At 39.9% G+C, this 19,933-nt stretch overlaps 1 protein-coding gene across 1 annotated transcript in view; it reads right to left on the minus strand.

The window, feature by feature from the left end:
* nbas (NBAS subunit of NRZ tethering complex) overlaps nt 1-19,933 on the minus strand; it is a 213,334-nt gene that overhangs the window by 81,911 nt on the left and 111,490 nt on the right. Inside the window, exons 42-43 of the mRNA XM_030720998.1 lie at nt 13,298-13,521; nt 12,941-13,051 (exon numbers count right to left, since the gene is read on the minus strand). Coding sequence (XP_030576858.1) covers nt 12,941-13,051; nt 13,298-13,521 — 335 coding nt within the window. The remainder of the gene's footprint in view (nt 1-12,940; nt 13,052-13,297; nt 13,522-19,933) is intronic.

Consider the following 19,933-nt stretch of genomic DNA (forward strand, 5'->3'; position numbering starts at 1 on the left):
TTATGAATGCATACGTAGTAAACACAAAAATATTCCAGCCTATTATCAGTTTAAAGCTTTTACATGTGCTGTTGTAAACACCTGCTGTTTATAATGCCTTCACAGAAAAAAAAAAAAAAATCTATTGGTACGCAGTATGTGAACACTTGAAGTTTCAGGCATCAGGCAGAAAGAAAAAAAACTAAACATCTGAGCCTTTCACATAGACAGCAATAGCCACTATGCCTGAAAACGATAAGAAAAAACAGCTAACCAACAGGATAAAAAAAAAAAAAAAAAAAAGACCACACATTTCATCAACAGAAAATCAAAGGGAAGGCTACCAGCTCTGGAGACTATTTGGCTGCAAAGTAATTTCTGAAAACAGCAGTGCAAAAACAGTGGTGCAAAAACAGCACAACAATCTGCAGGCTTATCACAAAAGATACAGTCCCACACACACACAGACACACACACACACACACACACACACACACACAAAAGATGAGGGTTTCATAGATCACTACTGAGAATACATGTAAGAAGTTGATCAGCTCTGACATAAATAAGGCAAAGCGAGGAGAGACTACGATAAAGAGAAGACACAGACAAAGAGAGAATAAAAGCAATAGGAGGGGGGGAAACGTCCGCTGATGTGAGGAGGTTTCGCTGAGCTCCCAGGAAAGAAAAAAAAAAGGTTTTTAGGTTGCACACGACTTGTGCGCCGCCTTGCCGAGCATGTTTGGCCACAAATCTTCAAGTCAGGAGCAGCAGGTGGTCCCAAGAACAAAAGAAAAAGTGAAAAGAACACAAGCAAAACACTAGAGAGAGGATTAAAAAAAAAAAAAAAAAACTTAGAGAACCACAAACAAAAGTTAAACAGGGAGAGATACAAAGAATGAAAAGGCAAAGGCGAAGTAAAGCTAAGTTGCTGGAAGTCACCGAGGGGCTCTGAGCAATCTGTGCTTTCCTGGGAGTGTGTTTGTGTGAGTGGAAGTCTGTTTATCTGTCAGAACGGGACAACATCAAAGGGAACAAAGCTTCCTCTGGGCTCTCTGTCACAGCTAGCTGGGAGGCTTTCGCTAATGAAAAAAAATATAGAGCCTGGCTTCAGCGCGGCAGCTGACAATACGCTCGATAATGTAAATAACACTAATCATCCTCACAACCAGGGGCTCTAATAAGGCTGGAGTCAACAGAACGACTAACTTAAAGTGAAGACTCCCTCGCTCGCTTTTGCTCTGGCCTCTTCCTTAAGTGCACACAGGCAGCCTGTCACCCCGATCAAAGTCTGACGTTTCACTGGTTGATCACACTAGTGACTAAAAGCACTGAGACTGCACCAATAATTGCAAGAGAGACTGCAACGTATCCAGCCAGGACTTTTTGAAGGGCATTATGAGCAACTGCACAAAGGCACAGAGCTGGCAGACAGTGCTCAGTTTTCATGCTAGGCTCTGCTTTGTCATCTCCTCCCTGCCCCTCTATTCTTTCAAGTGACAAAAGGTATTCACTGCTTCTTTGCTCACACTGGGAGCATATCTTCTCCTTCTAATCCATGGCTGGCAGCATGTTTTCGGTCAACATATATAGAGCCTGATATCTTTATTAATAGTTTGCTGCACAGCGGCTTACCTACTGCTGTTTGCTTGGTGGCATGTCGCCCTGTCTCACAACACAATTTGCTACTTTATCTTGGTTGTGATTATTTCACAGTGTTATCGGGAGGTTTACGTCGCAGTCTTCTCTTGTTTGTTTTAAAACTCTGCTGAAGTAAAGAACCAATTTATCCAGGGAAGAATAACAGTTAGGTCCATAAATTGCTGGATAAAGACACTGATACACCACCACAGGGGATTAAATCAAACAGTCAATATGTGATTGAAGTGCAGCTTTGCAGCTTTAATTTTTGGTACACAAACTTTGCATTAACGGTTTAAAAATTACATTTGTACACACTGTCCACTGTTCAGAGTCTCAAAATTGATTGGATAAACTGACATAATTTTAAATATGAGGATTATTTTTTTAATACTTAGATAAAAAATTTTTGCAGTCATTGACTGCCTGAAGTCTAGAGCCCAAGGACATCACCAAAGTGTTTCCTCCATTGAGAAGCTCTGTTACGCCTTTACTGCAGCCACCTTTAGTTGCTGCTTGTTTGTGGCTCTCTCTGCCTTCAGTTTTGAATTTATTAACTGAAAAGCGCTCTATTGGCTTGAAATCAGGTGACCTACTTGGCCACTGAAGAGTTTCGCATTTATTTGCCTTGAGAAACTCTTGGGTTGCTTTTGCAGCATGCTTTAGGTCATCATCCATTTGTCCTTACACTTCACAATTATTCCTGCTACTTCTATCAGCAGTCACATCATCAATAAACACCACATGCTTCAGATCATGAGCTGTTTCTTTCCTTCTCAATACTTTTCTCTTCCCGTCATTCTTTTGAGTGTAACCAGTGGTTTGTACCTTGTTGTATTTCCATTCATGAAGGCGTCTCTTGATTGTAGACCGTGACAATGATATACCTACTGTACCTCCTTCAGAGTGTTTTTGACTTGTATCAGATGTCCTGAGGTTGTTTTTCTTAACCGTGGAAATAATGCTGGCATCATGTACCTTCGTGGAAATAACTCTGAGTTTTGTATCATCACCATTTGGTTTTGCTGAGCTGATAATTCATTCTTTTTTAAGAGTGGAGCAGATCATAGATTTGACCACTCCTAAAGATTTTTGCTCTCTTTGATTTGCTTATTTTGGTTTTTCAGCCTAATGATGGCTTTCCTCACATGGACTGACATCTCTTTGGAGCTCGTATTTAAAATTACAGTGAAAAGCTATAAAATACCAATTCAACACTTCAATCAACTTCAGATATTGCGTCTGTTTCATTTGTCATAAAATAACAAGGGAACAGGAGAACTCTTTACAGAAGTGTCTGTAATTCCTAAAGTTGAATTAAAGCTGAAAATCTGCACTCCAACCACATCTTAATTGGTTGATTTAAAATCGACTGTGGCGGTTTACAAAGAAAAAAATGCAAAAAAAGAAAGAAAAAGAGGCCTTTGTTCCAAAAAAATAACTATCCTAAAACTGTGAGTCACATTTAATTGAAGTGGTAACGAGAACAAAACTGTAGGAGAGTTTTGGAAGAGCAGTAATGATTATTCAGCACGTCATTACAGTTTGAACTGTGATTTTTACAATTTCTGCTAATAATTGTCTACAAATGACTGTCCAGCACAGGGCTGTGAAAGCATTTTTGCACTTTGGAGTTATGTATATGGCAAAATGAAAATCTGAACTTTTTTTGAAATGTCATACAGTTGATTCATTATTTCTGCAAAACACTCCAAACCACTTCTCCCTGATACCCATTATCAAGCATGTATCACTATGTACCAACTTTTCACACACCATCTTCAAACACAGGGACATGATGCTTAGGAAGAAGTCATAACATATTGAGCACATACAGTATAACTGAATCCCAGGCTAACAAATACAGATATTTAAAATAATTCTTTCCTAAAAACCCAGTTTTCCTCACCGAGCTTGCAAATCCCACTTCAGGAATGCGTCGCAAATCATTTTAAATCTGAGAATTGTATTATTTTTACAGGTGTTTTATAAACAAAATTACTAATCAAATTAAAATCCTGTCTCCAGCATAGTTTAAAAAGATGTCTTTAATATTGCAAATGTAACCTTCAATAAACAAACAGTAAACAAACTCACACTACCACAGCCCAGGAACAGCTGACTTAGGCATGGATGTCGGGGTTGGTGGGGAGATTGTGGCACAAGTTTCCACATGCCACAAAGGGATAAATGCCAACTTGTCAAAATGACAAAGATACAAAAACATCCATTGTTTCAGTTCAGTCAGGTATACTGTTCTTGTAGAACTGAAACCATCACTGAACCAACGGTTATGCTGTTGTACTTCAATGTCCATGTCCTGCTCTCTCTGGTTGCCCCCCATGACAGCAAAAAGCATGCCTAGAGTAATGCCCCAGGTCATGGCTGAGCTCCAGGCTCAATCCTTAAAGACTTTCAGTGCAGAGCACATCAACAGTCTCTAAAGACCAAACACATGCAGCTGAATCCAGCCAGTACTGCAGCCAGCCTCTGTGTAGCTAAAGCTAAAGCATGATCAACATTACCCCCTGAATGTGAGGAATGTGCTTTTATCATTAGCTAAGAAAAAAAATCCAATCTAAAGTGATAGCAAATATATTAGGATACTGTTTCAGATGCCAAAACAGTACAGTTAACCTATACTGAAAATCCAAAAGTTCAAAGTCATTCACTTCCTAATAAGTCATATTTGCCACAAAAATATCAAAATAAACAATATGCACAATGCCAGAAACAAATCTATTCAGAAATAGCAGTTAAAGCGTAGCTGCACTGACAGAGAGGGAAGACTGCATTTCTTAATATTCTTTTCAGGATGTAGTATAAATATCATTTGCATGCCGCAAGTTCCCTGGAACTGTCTGAAGTGGCCAGAGGACAGAGCAAAGCAGAAATTCTTATGAAGTGGATTTTATAAACAGACTAAATAGACTGCTCAAAAAATCTCAATGGGGAAAAAAAAATCATGCTGGATATCTACACTGATATGGACTAGGTAATGTTTTAGGCATGTCGGAGTATGCTGCAAATGAGACGACAAATGGTGTCCTGGGGGACCTCCTCCCAGATCTGGACCAGAGCATCACTGAGCTCCTGGACAGTCTGAGGTGTAACCTGGCAGCATCAGATGGACTGAAACATAATGTCCCAGAGGTGTTCTATTGAATTTACACCAGGCGAGCGTGAGGGCCAGTCAATGGTATTAATTCCTTCATCCTCCTGGAACTGCCTGCATACTCTTGCCACATAAGGTCAGGCATTGTTGTACACCAGGAGGAACCCAGGACCCACTGCACCAGCGTAGGGTCTGACAATTTAATATTCTGAGCAGTGTATTATTCAAAGGGGTTATCTAGACTCTGTACTTGGATTACATTAGTACAGTTAGGATAGCGCAGTGCAACACTGCCAGTATCTGATATGATTTGAACTTTAATTTGTGATATGAGGTCACCAGATGTGCAGCTGAAGAGAGCTGGTACAGACTTTAAAGGTGTCCTCCCTGTCTCAGAGGATTCCTCATTAGGCTCAAAGCAAAACACATCTTGGCTAGGGTTTAGTCAGAAGGGAAGGTGCCACAAAAGACTATTTCTCATCATGGGAACACAGCGATGTGCAGAAAATACATCACAAGCAGCCGACAGCAGCATGTAGGAACTGACATTAGGAACTTGTACCGGCCTCGTTTTGAAGGTCAAACAAGGATTTGTTTGAATCAGTTTTATTTATCTATCTGAAATTCAACAACTGAATCTCAGTATGAAGCTCTACAACAGTCAGGCAAACTCAAGTGGTATCGGTGATGATAGGTATATATTTAAAAAAAAAAAAAAAAAAAAAAAAGAGAAAAATTGCACTGCTGTTTTAGTGGAAATGCAACTCAACATGAGTCTTTCTTTAACAGACAAATCAGACATAAAAAACAAAAATCCATAAAGGTGAGCCTATGCATAATTCTTAAAGCTAAAAGAAAGTAAGCTGCTTTTACTCAAATTACCAGGTGCTTTCCCTGATTGTCAACCCATTTCTGTGTTTGGACAAGTCTTTTTGATGGTTTTATAGCTGTGATTAGAATTTCATCAAAAGTAGGTCGATAAAGGGCACTTGTATACATCTATAAAGCTTATACAAAGTGGCAGAGAACAGCTGACGATGGCAGTGTTTAGCAGCACATTGATTCTTCTAAAGCATATATTCTCTGTTAATAGGATGGTCTCAGGGACACTCGCTCTCTGTTTTCCTCCATCTATTTGCATCCCACCCCTCACCCCCACCTCCAGGCGCACACTGATTCTGTGAATGTCTTAAACTAACAATGAGTCCTTTCTACTCTTTTTTACCTGAAACACACACTGTAGATGGATTTTTAAGTTCCCCTTTGATACTGAGCCCATACATGCTATTTTCCTCAAGCTGCCGGTATCAACACTGTCTTTTATTTAAGCAGTCTTCAAGAATAGTTCTCCAGGCTTCTTGAAGGACATTTGAAGCTCTTCTGTGGATTTTCGCTGCCTTTTGTTCTGTTCTCTGTCAAGATGATCCCACACTGCTTGATTAATGTTGAGGTCTGGGCTCTGGGGAGGCCGATCCATGACTGATAGTGTTCCATTGTGTGTTTTTCTATCCATGTATGCTTTTGTATACTCTTTATTTAACATTTTTCATTACAATAAAACATACAACACACACTGAACTTGGGGCACTGATTCTTAGTTAAGTATATATATACATTACAAGATATTACACCTAGTTATGCTTCCTTGCTCTTGTATGTTAACCATTTAGACCAACGTTTATTGTAAGAATGTCCTTTCATACGTAAAAGAAATGTCAGTTTTTCCATAGAATGAATCTCCTCCACGACGTCCCTCCAGTGGTCCAGCTGGGGGGGGGGTGTCTTTAGCCAAGATCGTGTAATTGCTTTTTTGCTAGCAATTGATAGAATTTTAAAAAGGTACTCATCCTCTTTTTGAAACAATTCTCCGGATATCAGCCCCAACAGAAAAATTCTAGGATCTTTGGGGATGACATACCCCAAAATTATCCCAGTAGTCTGACAGATTCCATCCCAGTAAGCTGCCAACTTTGGGCAGGACCAAAATACATGAGAATGATTGGCGTTCCGATATCCACATTGTCTCCAACATTGCTGTTCTTCCCCTCTATATCTACTAGTAATTTGCGGTGTAATAAAGTATCTAATTAAACACTTCCATCCAAATTCCCTCCATCTTTTAGAACTGGTAGACGTCTGTTGTGCCACACACATAGAAAGCCAAGCATCCTCTGTAATTTTTACTCCCAATTCCCTTTCCTATTTAGACTTAATATTCAAGGTGTTATTTCCATTATGTTTCTGCAACCCCTTATATAGTTTGGAAACAGTTTTGCATGGGAGGTGCGTATAAGCATTTGCAAAAATGTTCACAATAGTATTACCTTCTGGAGGAACACCTTTTTTAATTTTTGAATTGTAAAAGTGCCTGACCTGGAAATATTTAAATAAATCTCTATTCTCAAGGTTGTAATCCCTTTTCAGTTGCTCAAATGTTTTAAAAGTGTTACCTTCTACAAACTGGCACAAAGCCACAAGCCCTCTATCTTTCCAATCTAAAAAAGAAGAATCTAATTCTCCTGGTCGGAAATTTGAGTTACAGGAGGGCCACATCAGAAGTCCAGTGACATCTGCCAATCTGTACCTATCAACCACTTCTTTCCAGATTAACAACGTATCTTCAACTATACCATTCCCATTTTTGTCTGTAACTATTTTACCTCCCAGACGTGTCTGAGGTTGGGCCCCACCCTGGCTAAGTTCAATCTGTTTCCATCTAGTCTCCATTTCCAAGGAGCACCAGCAGACCATGAATCTCATCTGAGATGCGTAATAGTATTCTCTCAAATTTGGAAGAGCCAGACCCCCCTGGTCCCTATTAATTTGGAGTGTTTTAAATTTTACTCTTGGTCTGGTCCCGGACCAAATAAATCTGGAGATCAATCTGTCCCAGGCATGAAACTGTGCGCTAGATATTCTAGTAGGCAATGACATGAAAAGATATAAAAATCGAGGAAGTAGATTCATCCTCACTATTTCCATTCTAGCTGTGAAGTCCAACAATAACCTTGCCCAGGCTGTCAAATCTTTTTGTATGTTTTCAGTAAGATTATCAAAGTTCAAACTAAATAACTCATCCAAGTCTCGAGAAATGAATACTCCTAAATATTTTAGCTTTTTGGCATCCCACCTAAGTCCATATGTCTTTCTTATAAATTTACTAGGTGAGTAGTTAATTGTCAGAACCTGTGTTTTTGTGATGTTTAGACTGTAGCCCGACAGTTGACCAAACTCAGTTAATGCTGACATAACTCTGGGGAGCGTTGTATCTGGATTTTGGAGGTATGTGATTACATCATCTGCAAAGAGGGCAATCTTGTGTTCTATATTTGCAAAACTAACTCCCTTTATCCCATCATCCTCTCTAATGGCCTGTGCCAAGGGTTCAATGAATATTGCAAAAAGCGATGGGCTTAGACAACATCCCTGATGGGTTCCTCTGTGTAGTTGGAAGCTGTTTGTTAGGTGCCCATTGATTTTTACCCTGGCCCGTGGTTCATCATAAAGTGATCGCAAGCACCTAATAAACTGGTTATTAAAGCCCAGGCGCTCTAGTACCTTATATAAAAAAGTCCAGTTGACCCTATCAAAGGCTTTTTCTGCATCTAAACTAATTAATGCGACACTGAGGCCCTGCTTTTTAGCTTGGTCTAATATATGCAATGTTCGTCTTATGCTGTCATGGGTTTGTCGGCCTTTGATGAATCCCGTCTGGTCTTCATGTATTAGGTCTAACAAATAATACTCCATTCTCCGAGAAATTATTGATGTAAAAATTTTATAGTCGACATTCAGAATTGAGATTGGGCGATATGATTCGCAGTATTCAACATTTTTCCCTTCTTTAGGGAGGACCGATATTACAGCCTCTCTCCAAGATGGTGGGATCTCAGCTCTGCTCAATGTCCAGTTCAAAGATTCAAGCAGGACAGGAGATAGCTCTTTCCTGAACGTCTTGTACCATTCATTTGGGAACCCATCGCTACCTGGGCACTTATTACTTTTCAAATGTCCAATAACTGTATCTAATTCTTCCTGTGTGATGGGGGCAGTTAGAGTTTTGTTTTGGGTTAGACCTAGTGAAGGTAGATCCAAAGATGCCAAATAATTATCAATATCAGTTATGTTAACTGATCTTGGGGCAGAATATAGTGTTTTAAAATAATTTTCAAAGGTCTTATGTATTTTATCCATGTCATAGGTTAAATTACCATCAGAGGGTTCTCTAATTTTGGTAATCGAATGCTTCAAATGGTGTTTACGAAGTTGTCTGGCTAAGATCCGGGTAGCTTTTGGGCCTGATTCGTAGAATGTTTGTTTGCAGAATCTTAATTTTTCCTCAAGTTCCTCGAATATCATATCGTTTATTTTGTTTTTAGTTTTTGTTATTTGTTCTAAAAATTCTCCATTGTTAGTCATTTGCTGTTTTAGTTCTAAGTTCCTCAGAGTTTTTTCCAGTTCATCGTATTTTAACCTCTTTATTTTTTAAGGTAAGCAGTTCTAGAAATTAGTCTCCCTCTCATTACTGCCTTGACCGTGTCCCAAACTAAGGTGGGATTTACCTGCCCATTATTATTGTCTTTTACACATTCCGTTATTTCTTTTCTAATCTCCTTTGTTGTGGATTCATTATTAAGAATACCTATATTTAAGCGCCATAATGTTGTTTTAGGCCTACTAGTCAGACAGATGGACAAATAGATAATACTGTGGTCTGAAATATCAGATGTTCCAATTAAGCATTCCTTCACTTTAGATCTATCAATGGTGTTCATCAGAAACAGGTCAATCCTGGAGTGGACTTTGTGGGTAGAAGAGAAATGGGTAAATTCTCTTTCTTTAATATGGAGACCCCTCCAGACATCAAACAGGCCCATCTCCCTGATCAGGATATTTAGGTCTTTTGACCTACCAGTTTTTTGTTTCTTATGGCTTGTCGTATCTAGAGCAAAATTAGGGATTGTGTTCCAGTCTCCAGCACAAATAAGAACTCCTTCGCTAAGTGAGATAATGATGTCAAAGAACGTTTTTAAGAAAGTCCTGTCGCTCTCTGGCGGTACATATACATTAACTATCGTGACCACAACATTATCAATTCTCCCCTTTATAACAACAAATCTGCCCTCTTTATCTCCCTTCTCAGATATCAATTCAAAGTTCAGTGAATTAGAAATCAGGGTGATTACCCCCCTCTTTCTACTGTTTCTACAAGAGCTATAAAACGTGTTTAAGTAACCAAGTGACTTAAATTTGTCATGTTCTTGTTTAGACATATGTGTCTCTTGTAAAAGAGCAATTTGTATCCCATCTTTCTTCAATTTGGCTAAGACCCTTTTTCTTTTCACTGGACTATTCAAACCGTTTACATTCAAGGAAGCAATTTTTAAATTATATGACAGTATTGTACATAAATACCTTGACTGATTTGGCCCCTGAATCCAAAACACGAACAGTAACAAAACAAAACAGTAACAAACTGACTTCCAAGGTGAGGAGAAGCTCCTTCTTCTCGCTCTTGACCCCGTTGGCAAGTCGAGGGTTAAACCTCTCAAACTGAGAGGGCCCAAAAAGGACGGTAGAAGCGCCTTTGGGAAAAAACACGTCCATCCTATTAGTCCAACGTAGAAAAAAGATAAACAGTGACCTCTCCCACGAAGTTGTAAATCAGAGCCTAGTCAAAATAATACTGCATTATGTCATGTTGTTCTGCCTATTTTCATTCGATCATGCTCCGCTGGAAATCCTGTAGTTTGTTCTTGGCTCTCAGCGCCACCGCAGCGCCGCTGTTATCCACCGGCTGCCAGCCCAGCAGCTCCCGAAGCTTCCACTCCGCTCTGGAAACACCGTCAGCTATCGCCGGTTCCTCCGCCTGGATTCCGCGTCTCTTCAGCTCGTTGTAGGCTTCCCGGGCGCTGGAATATGTGCGAGTTCCTGATTCCCAGTGGATCCTTATGTTGGTAAACGGTGTTTGAAAGCGGATGCCTTTCACTTTGAGCGCTTTCTTGATAGCGTTATATTCTCTGCGCTTCTTCACTATCTCGGGTGCATAATCGTGGTCGAAGTGAATAATTGAAGAGCCCACCTGGATCTTGCCTTTTTTCCACACTTCTCTTAAGATCTTTTCCTTTGTGGAAAATTCCAGAAAGTTGACAATAATAGCCCTCGGTGGTGATTCGGGTGGGGGTTTACTTGCCAGAGTGCGATGTGCGCGCTGTATTTTCAAGTCCAGGTCCTCCGGTAGTTGTAGCTGGCTTCTCAAAAGCGTTTCGATATACTGTGTAGTGGAGTTCCCCTCCTGACCTTCTGGCACCCCAAATACACGAACGTTGCTTCTTCTGGAACGGGACTCTAAATCAAGCACTTTAAGCTGTGTTTTCCTCTGTTGTTCGATGCAGAAGCACAGCGCCTCCGTTGCCTCCTTTGCCCAGGTCTCTACTTGATGAACGCGGGCCTCCGCCTCATCAACACGCTCTGCCAGGCCCTGTACTTCAGTGGCGATATTGTCCAGCTTACCGTTGATCTCATGTCCCAGATGGTCGATATTTTGTTGTAGTTTTGCATTATCCCCCTTTAAGGCAGTCTTCAAATCATCGATAGCCTTAAGAATTCCTTCCGAGTCCATGTTCGTTCCAGTGCTTTCAGCGTCTGAGCTAGCCACGTTGTCGTTAGCTTGTTTCAGGCACATGGTAGCCTTAGCTACTAGGGCACTTTTATCCTGAGCTTTAGGCATTTTTGTCGATTTTTTATGGCTCGACATGTTTCCCCTCCCGTTCATAAATTATTTTATCGAAACCGTGAGCGGATTAACGAGTTTTGAACGGAATATTTTGAAGTTAAGGTGGGAGAGAGGCTCTAACGCACCCGTCTACTCCATTTGCTCCGGAAGTCCATCCCATGTATGCTTTTACTGCATTGATAGCGTGTTTGAGATCATTGACATGCTGTAAAATGAAGCCATTGCCAGTCAGAAAGTTTCCAGACAGTATTGCATGGTGGATCAAAAGCCACAAAGCCTGCACCGTGTTTTACAGCTGGCTGTAGACACTCACTATTGTACCTCTCTCCTGGCCCCTTCCTTAAGAATATCTTCTTGACAGCCACCGTTCCATTTCTGATGAGGCTTTGGTTAACAGTAGATAACTGAAGGCCCAGATGCATCTCTCAGGTCCTGTGTAAGATTGTTGCTGTTTTTTGTTTTCTATTTCTTGTAGACATGACTTTCAGATACTGTTTATCTGCTGTAGATAGCTTCTTTTTTTTTTTTTAGGCCTGTCATTTCTTCTTGTGTCCTCCACCTTTACAGTTTCCTCAAAGTTTTTTTATGGACACCCTGCACATTATGCCAAGATATGCAAATGAAACCCTGGAGAGTTATAGCTCAAGATCACTTTAAAAAAAGAAAAATTGGATGCAAAATATAACAAAACGAGGGCTGACTCAAACTGTACCATGTTTTTTTAAATACTGGCTTCAGAAAGGGACTCAGTCCAAGGGCGCTGCACTGTAGCTGACTGCTTCCACTGAACAGGTGGGATTTGTAAAACATGAAGAATTTATTTGCCTACATGGATCAATAAAAGTCTAAATTCCATTTTGTACTCATGCTTTGACTGTATATATATATCCTTCCCTTTAAATTTTCCCCACCTTCTCTATGTATAACTTTCCCTGCATCCATCCATTCGGTAAATCAATAAGCATTTTGCAGATGCTTCTAGTCAAGATTATATAGTATGAATATTCTTCAGACATTTATCATGATCTTGAGGTTTTTGGTGGAAACGCACAGAAGAGCGGTGGTCAGGTTTTAGAAAGGTATAGGCTGTAATTTATTGTTAAGTGGAATCCATAAACCATTTCCTTATATCAGAATGCGACAGGGGGATATTTATCACAGAAGCACATGTGTGCACGCACAAACACACAGACACAAACACACACATCCATTTCAGCTTTGCTGAAAAGGCATTTTATATAAACAAGGAAAGGTGCAGAGCTAGTCAGACACCCAGCTATGAAGTCAGAGAGCAAATAAATTATGGAAATAGTCTCTGACATGTTCACATCCTCTCGCTCACTCACAAAACACAAACACACACATTCACAACATGTTTGAAATGTCTTTGTTACATTACACTTTTCAGATTTTAAAGTACAGGATAGATGATAGATTGTGTGTGTGTGTGTGTGTGTGTGTGTGTATACCCGCTATCTGTAAAGAGGAACTCAAGGTGGGTCATGTAGACCTCCCACAGAGGAACACTGTAGCGCTTCGCCAAAGATAAAGCGATTCTGTACACACCATCATCCAGTGTCCTAAACACCCAGTTAGACAAACAAGAAAGGAAGGAAATCATCAGATTTCATTTCATTAAAGCAGAAAATGACAATCACTCCCACTCATATCTGCATGTGGTACAAAAAAAAAATCTTTTAAAAAAAAAAAAAAAAAAAAAAAGCACACATTTCTGATTACAGTAAAAATCCACTACAGAAAAGACTTCCAGCAGAGAGCAAAAGTTCAGCTGAGAAAAAGAGTATTGATGTTTTAGCCACACTTACTCTGTGAGACCGAGTATGGTCTCCTTCTTGTAATCAGCGTCGGAGCTGAATCGCTGAACATCCACACCGCGGCCAAGCCCTTGCAGCACCTGGGCCTGAGTAAAGTCTGTCAGACGCTCGTTGTACATATGCAGCTGGCTGATGAGCTTTTGCAGCTCTTCTGGCCACGCTGAATACGAGGACACGTGCTGCGTGACCAATCGAATCAGCTCCTTTGGGTCAGCCTATGAAAAGAGAAATGCATTTCATATTTTTAACCTTAGAGTTCTGGGGGCTTCTATGGACTTCAACAGTAAAAGAAGGAGAAGTGGTTTAAGAAAGGGTACAAGCACTGTAGCAATTTTGCTGCTTGGCTCACATTTATGGTTTGTGCTCTATAATGGAGGTGACTTATAGTTTTCAAGGTTCTATTAATATGTTCCAGAAATTTATAGTTTTACATTTAAAAACAAACAAAAAAATGAGGTCCAGTCATGTGAAATAGAACATTTTTTTACAGGACTCTGTGTAATCCTGGGAAAAACTAAGTGCACCCTTGATTCAGCAGCTTGCAGAACCACTTTTAGCAGCAACAGCTTGAAGTAATGATTTTCACTATGACTTTATCAGTTTCTCATATTGTTGTGGAGGAATTTTGGCCCACTTTTCTTTACAGCATTGCTTCAGTTCATTGAGGTTTGTGGGCATCTGTTCATGCACAGTTCTCTTAAGGTCCCACCACTGCATTTCAATCAGGTTTAGGTCTGGGCCATTGCAGCACCTTCATTCTTTTATTTTTCAGCCATTGTGCCGTAGATTTGCAGCTGTGCTTGTGATCATTGTCTGGTTGCCGGACCAAGTTTGGGCCACACTTAAGCTGTTGGTCAGATGACCTCGCATTTGACTCGAGAATACTTTGCTATACACAAGAGTTCGTGGTCAACTCAAGGTGCCCAGGTGCTTTGCACACCTAAGCTGTGCTGCAATGTTCCTTGTAGGGAGAAGAGGCTTTCACCTGGCAACTCTTCCAAATAAGACATACTTGTTCAGTCTTTTTGTAATTGGACTGTCATAAACTTTAACATTTAACATGCTAACTGAGACCAGTAGAGTCTGAGATGTAGCTCTTAGGTTTTTTGCAGTTTCTCTGAGCATTGCATGGTCTGACCTTGGGTTGAATTTGCTGGGATGTCCACTCCTGGGAAAATTGTGGTAACATACAACTGAATGCTCCAGACCAGCAAAATTACCAAAACATTTGCTTTTATAGAGGTGCTGACATTTGCTGATGATCAATTAACCAAGTACATTTGATTAGCAGCACCTGGCTGCTACTTACCCTCCTAATTCCTCTGGAAGAAGTAAGAGTGTACTTAGTTTTCACGGGAATGCATACAGTCCTGTGAAAACTTTCCTTTTCACAGGACTGTATTTCCTGAAATTCTATGGAGTGTCCAATTACCACAGATTGTTGTGTAAATTACCTGCATAACATAAAATCCACCAAAGAGAAACTGAGTCTCTCTTCCGTCTATAATTTGATTTCAAATGAAATTCTGGTGATAGAGCAGGTGCACTACACTGTTTAAAGCCACATTGGACCAAATGCAAACTGTCCTTAAAGCTCATCATTAAACAGTGTCGCACACTGAGCTTCAAATACACTGCGCTGCATGGTATGTAAAACTTCACAGGTTTTCTGCTGCTTTGCTGTGAAAAACTAATGAGGTTATTTAAAAAAAAATGGCAGTAAGAAAAATAAATAAATAAAAAAGGTAGAGGCTGACAAACTTTCCTGGCCAGATTTCTATTATTTTGCTCAGACCCTAAATGCTGCATCCAAGTTAAATCAGGCAATTTAATATGCAGCTATTTCTACTCCATGTCAGGATATTATAGGTAAATGTATCAGGAACTGTAGCTGTCACCTTGATTCAGGCCTACAGGGAATAAGACTGTGGCTACGCATTTATGATTGAAACTGTCATACAAACGTAGAGGCAGCTGAATGTTGTATCTCTCTCTCATCACCTCTGTTGTAATTAAATGAGCTCCTGAATGTGGTTTTTGGCACCTTATATGTTGTCGCCCAGCAGGATGATATGGTTTACTTCTTGATCTTATTTGCATAAGGTAATTATGGCTGCTGGAAATGCGTGAGCTTGAAAACAGAGGTGTATGTCTGTCTCTCTTCCTCTTTTTAGTACGTGCGCGCGTGCGTGCGTGTGTGTGTGTGTGTGTGCCTGTCTGTCTTCAGATGAGGCCTTAGCAGCACACTTGGTGGCGGATTCACAGTTCAAAAGCAGGATAAGAAGGGAACACAGTTAGAAAGGGGAGAATATTAAAAGTGGAGCAAGGAAAGATATGAAGTTAGAGGACGGTGTCAAGGGATAGGAAAGGAAAGTAAGGGTGGGAAGGGGCGCGGGTGGGGGTGGGGGGGTTAATGCTGGCACCATCTTGGACACCATTTTTAACGGGAAGGAGAATGACACACACACACACACACACACACACACAAAAAAGAAAGAACACAGAGTGAGAAGAAAGTCTGCTGAAACTGACGGACAGGCCGATGTTTGAAGAACATGATGAAATACTGTTTGCATTATCTCCCTCACTCTCTTTGTGCTTCTTCCTATCAGGATTATACCACTACCTCTCTGAACAATATTTTCCCTTGAGTTGTGAAAAAAAGTCTTTATCCCTCACCACTCATTACTAAAGAATCTCTGAAATCCTTCTTCTTTCTAATAAGTATTCTTTACAATCCCAGTTATCTTCAAAGCAAGGAAGCAAAACCTCTGCCCTTTTTTCCTTTTTACGCATTTGCTTGCTTTTTTTATATTATTTTAAAATGTCTTCAAAAGTCACGTTGTCTTTCTTCAAAGAGAAACACATATGAATTGCATGTAAAGTATAACAGCATAAGGTAGTGTGTGATGTTACACAGCTGGGAGGAAGCCAGAGCTCTCCCTTCAGCTATTCCACTGGTGCCGCGGGCTCTTTCCCACCCCCACCACCTCACTGTGATGCTTCTTAAGAGGGAACAGAGTAAAAATAAAAAGCCTCTGTCACACACGCAAATCTTTTCAAACACATTTCTGCTCTCATTTCAGTCTTAATTTCCCGTGTTATTATATTTCAGTCGCAACTCTATACCCATCACAAATCCTTTGAGTTACGAAAACAAAATATTTTCAGCAATATTTGTGAGTTTGTCGAGTTTACTGTCCTGATTAAATATTAATACGCCATCATTCGGCGCCGTTTTCCTCATTACCACCCAGTGTTTCGTCTGCAGATAATAATGCCATGTAAACCTTTGATGCATGCTAGCACTATGAGAAGTTATATGAATGTGTTCAACATGTTTTGTATCTACTGCATGGGAACATTTTAATAGGAAGACCCTATTGTAAAACTCCAGGTAAAATGCACAGCTGAGTATGCAGGTCTTGACAAGATCACATAAGCTTCATGAGGCTGTTTGGGTGAAATGTCAGTGTTAAAAAGCAAGACTTGCTTCCAAAAGCAGAGCTAATACAAAGAAGGGGCGGTTTAATGTTTGCCATCTTAGCTGAGCATATTTATCACGTTTCAGCACTAAAGACAATATAAATGTGATCAATTACGCTCTGATAATGGAAGCGCATGCACACTAATATAATCTATACATCCTGCTGTGAACTTAAGTAAGTGTTGCAAATGCCATGGCAATTCATCTGGTAATATCCTGGAAATTTCTCATATAAAACCCAAAAATGTCAACCTGCTGGTAACACAGTAAGAAAAGTCAAGGGATCAACAACATTATTAACATGTAAGTTTTGGGGAACCATAAATATCTGCAACCTCATCTGTGGCACCAGATGACTGTTAACATGAATGTCTCCACATTTCACTTTAAGAGGTTCGACTGGAAATCTGAACAACAGAACATTGACTAAATAACCCATGTCGGACATTCCTCATATACCCCCCCCCCCCCTCTTTTTTCCCCTTTCACGCTGATCTCTGAGGAGATGCACCCAGGCACTGCATTCATTAGACAGCCACTGCCATATGCTTGACCCTTGTTTAGTGTATGTGCAAATAATACAGTGTAGTTTGCTTTTTTTTTCTTTTTTTTTTTTTAGTTAATTGGACCAATAAAAAAAAAAATCTTTTGGTGAGTGAAACTTTATGTTATTTAGCACTCATTTATGGATTAGTGTCTATCTGACACACCGGTTGCCTATAGATGCAGCTGGCTAACCCTCCGTACAAATACAGGCACCTCTGTTTTGTTTTGAAGAGACTTCACAAACCATTGGGTGATTAATGGAGAATATTTGTTTTAATAGGATAGTAGTTTACAAGATCTATCTCTGTCCTCATAAAGAAACACAGTGGTTACGCTTCAGCAGATATATGGCATTACCTCGCTCCAAGGCCAAAACTACATTTCATATTTTGAGCTATAAAAGCCAAGACCAATGCGCACTATACACAAGGCCAAAGATGACATTCCTTGCACTTTTCCATGAATGCTGGGGTATTTCTTTTTCATTGCTCTATGTATGACCAGTAGGGGTGGGTGACATAGCCTCAAAATCACAATATTTCAAGGAAGTTTGTGATAATGGTATTTATGATGATAGAGGTAAAAAAACAAAAACAAAAAAAAACAGTGAAGAGCATTTAATCTGCGATTGCCGGTTGCACACAGCAACATTTACTAGTACAAACAAAATCACGAGAATTTTTCATTCTTCTTTTCCAATGAGCTGCTGTCATCGATGGCAGGCTACATAAGTTGAAGTGTGACTCTACTGCTACGGTACAAGGTGCCAGCAGCGGCAGCATTATAGTGCAACAGTAGTGACACAGCATTACATAGAGTACCATAGCATAAGTCAAATGAAAGAACAAAAGTAACGTAGGTAATGTTTTCCTTGGAAATTTTAAGTAAAAGTATAACATAACTGCTTGACCCTTTAGTTTAACAAAAAAGTACACAACTTAACCTCGTGACTCTTCAGGAGCTGCACAATATTGTTACTGCATCAGTCTTTTGGGTCGAACATCACCAGCAGCTAGTATCTCCTCCTTCTTAGCCTGGTTGTTCTTGATGGTGTGTTTTTGCCTCAAGTGGTGAAATTAATTTGTTATTTTCTTATATATTTTGCAAAAGCATTGTGCTTGGTCTAGGATATTCTCCTTGTTGTGCCCGATGGGGAACAAACATATGGCATTGCTACATCATTAATATCATGATATGACACTTTTATATCACATAAAAATTTATATCAGTCACGGACAATATGATATGAGACATTCTTAATGACCAGTGAGTAAACAGACACTCCTTGATTTGTTTTTTAGCATGTGACTTCTCTATTTTGTTACAATTTCATATAGACCATCTGCCTTACTGCTGGGAGTAAAAAGTGATGAATATTTACCAATTTATCACTTTGTAACAACTTATGAATAAGTTCAAACTACTTCATGCGCTACTTTACTAAGCTATATTTCTTCCCAGGATTGTCTGGCTGTCATTCAACTCATTCTGGTGTAAAATAATTAGATGTTTGGCAAAGACGTTTCCCCAGCGCTGCAACTAACATCTCCTGTAGATTTCCATCACTGATGTGGACGAAACTATATTATCGCCCCTCTTCCAAGCACTCTGAAAGTCCAACGGTGTAATCAGTTACAGAATATTAACAGAATTATTATTACAGAATGCACATGCACATTTACATGCACACATTTTTCAGATTAACCTAGTATTTAACACATTCTTTCTTGCCTTGTGTAATAAGGACTGCACAGAGGTCATAAAGAAAGAGTCTTCCCTCCCTCTCCAGACAGCAGTCCGGTAATGATGTAATTAGTTTTATTTATGTCTTGTTTAACACTAAGCTATACAGTCGGTGGCCTCATTAGCACTAATTCTGTAAATGGTGTATACAGTATGTGTACATAATTAGTGGGAAGACAGGGTGGGGAAAAAATGAGGCATCAGCTCTGAAGGAATAATCACTCCATAAAGAGGCGTGGCTGCACTGTGGGTCATAATACACCATGAAGAGGACTGATCATAAGAAACGAACTGCAAAGACACAAGCAAGAGAAGCAGGAGTAACTTAGCAGACTTAAACTTATGCAACCAATCAAAGGTTTGGAGACTACTTGGTCGAAAACATTTTCAGTCAGCTGCAACGGTGCCTTTAGAGTGCATATTTGTTTAATAGGACCCTTCCTGCAGTGGCTCTACTTTACAGAGTTCTCATGGGTAAAATATAGACTGCTAATGATTGTACTACAAGACTGCAATTTGTACAAATGCAATATCTGCGCAAAACGAGGAAGAAAACATCACTGGAATCATGGTGCCTTTCAACTCATTACTCCACTTAACTCAGCAACAGCTACCAACACAGCGCTCCAGCACTTTCAAGGTCAGCTCCCTTAAGCGGCAGCTGGAATTCTGTTGTGGACAGAAGTGAAAAAAACATCTGCAGTGACTGGACAATGTGTAAAGTTTCTAGATCTAAGTAAAGTGCTGATCTGTAAACCCATCTTAATGCTACGGAGAGAGAGCGCTTTTATCTTTGCTTTCAGGTTCAATCAGAAACAAATCTATAAGCTTAATAACTGTGGAAATACTCT

The sequence above is a fragment of the Archocentrus centrarchus genome, chromosome 24, assembly GCF_007364275.1.
Source record: "Archocentrus centrarchus isolate MPI-CPG fArcCen1 chromosome 24, fArcCen1, whole genome shotgun sequence".
Lineage (NCBI taxonomy): Eukaryota > Metazoa > Chordata > Actinopteri > Cichliformes > Cichlidae > Archocentrus > Archocentrus centrarchus.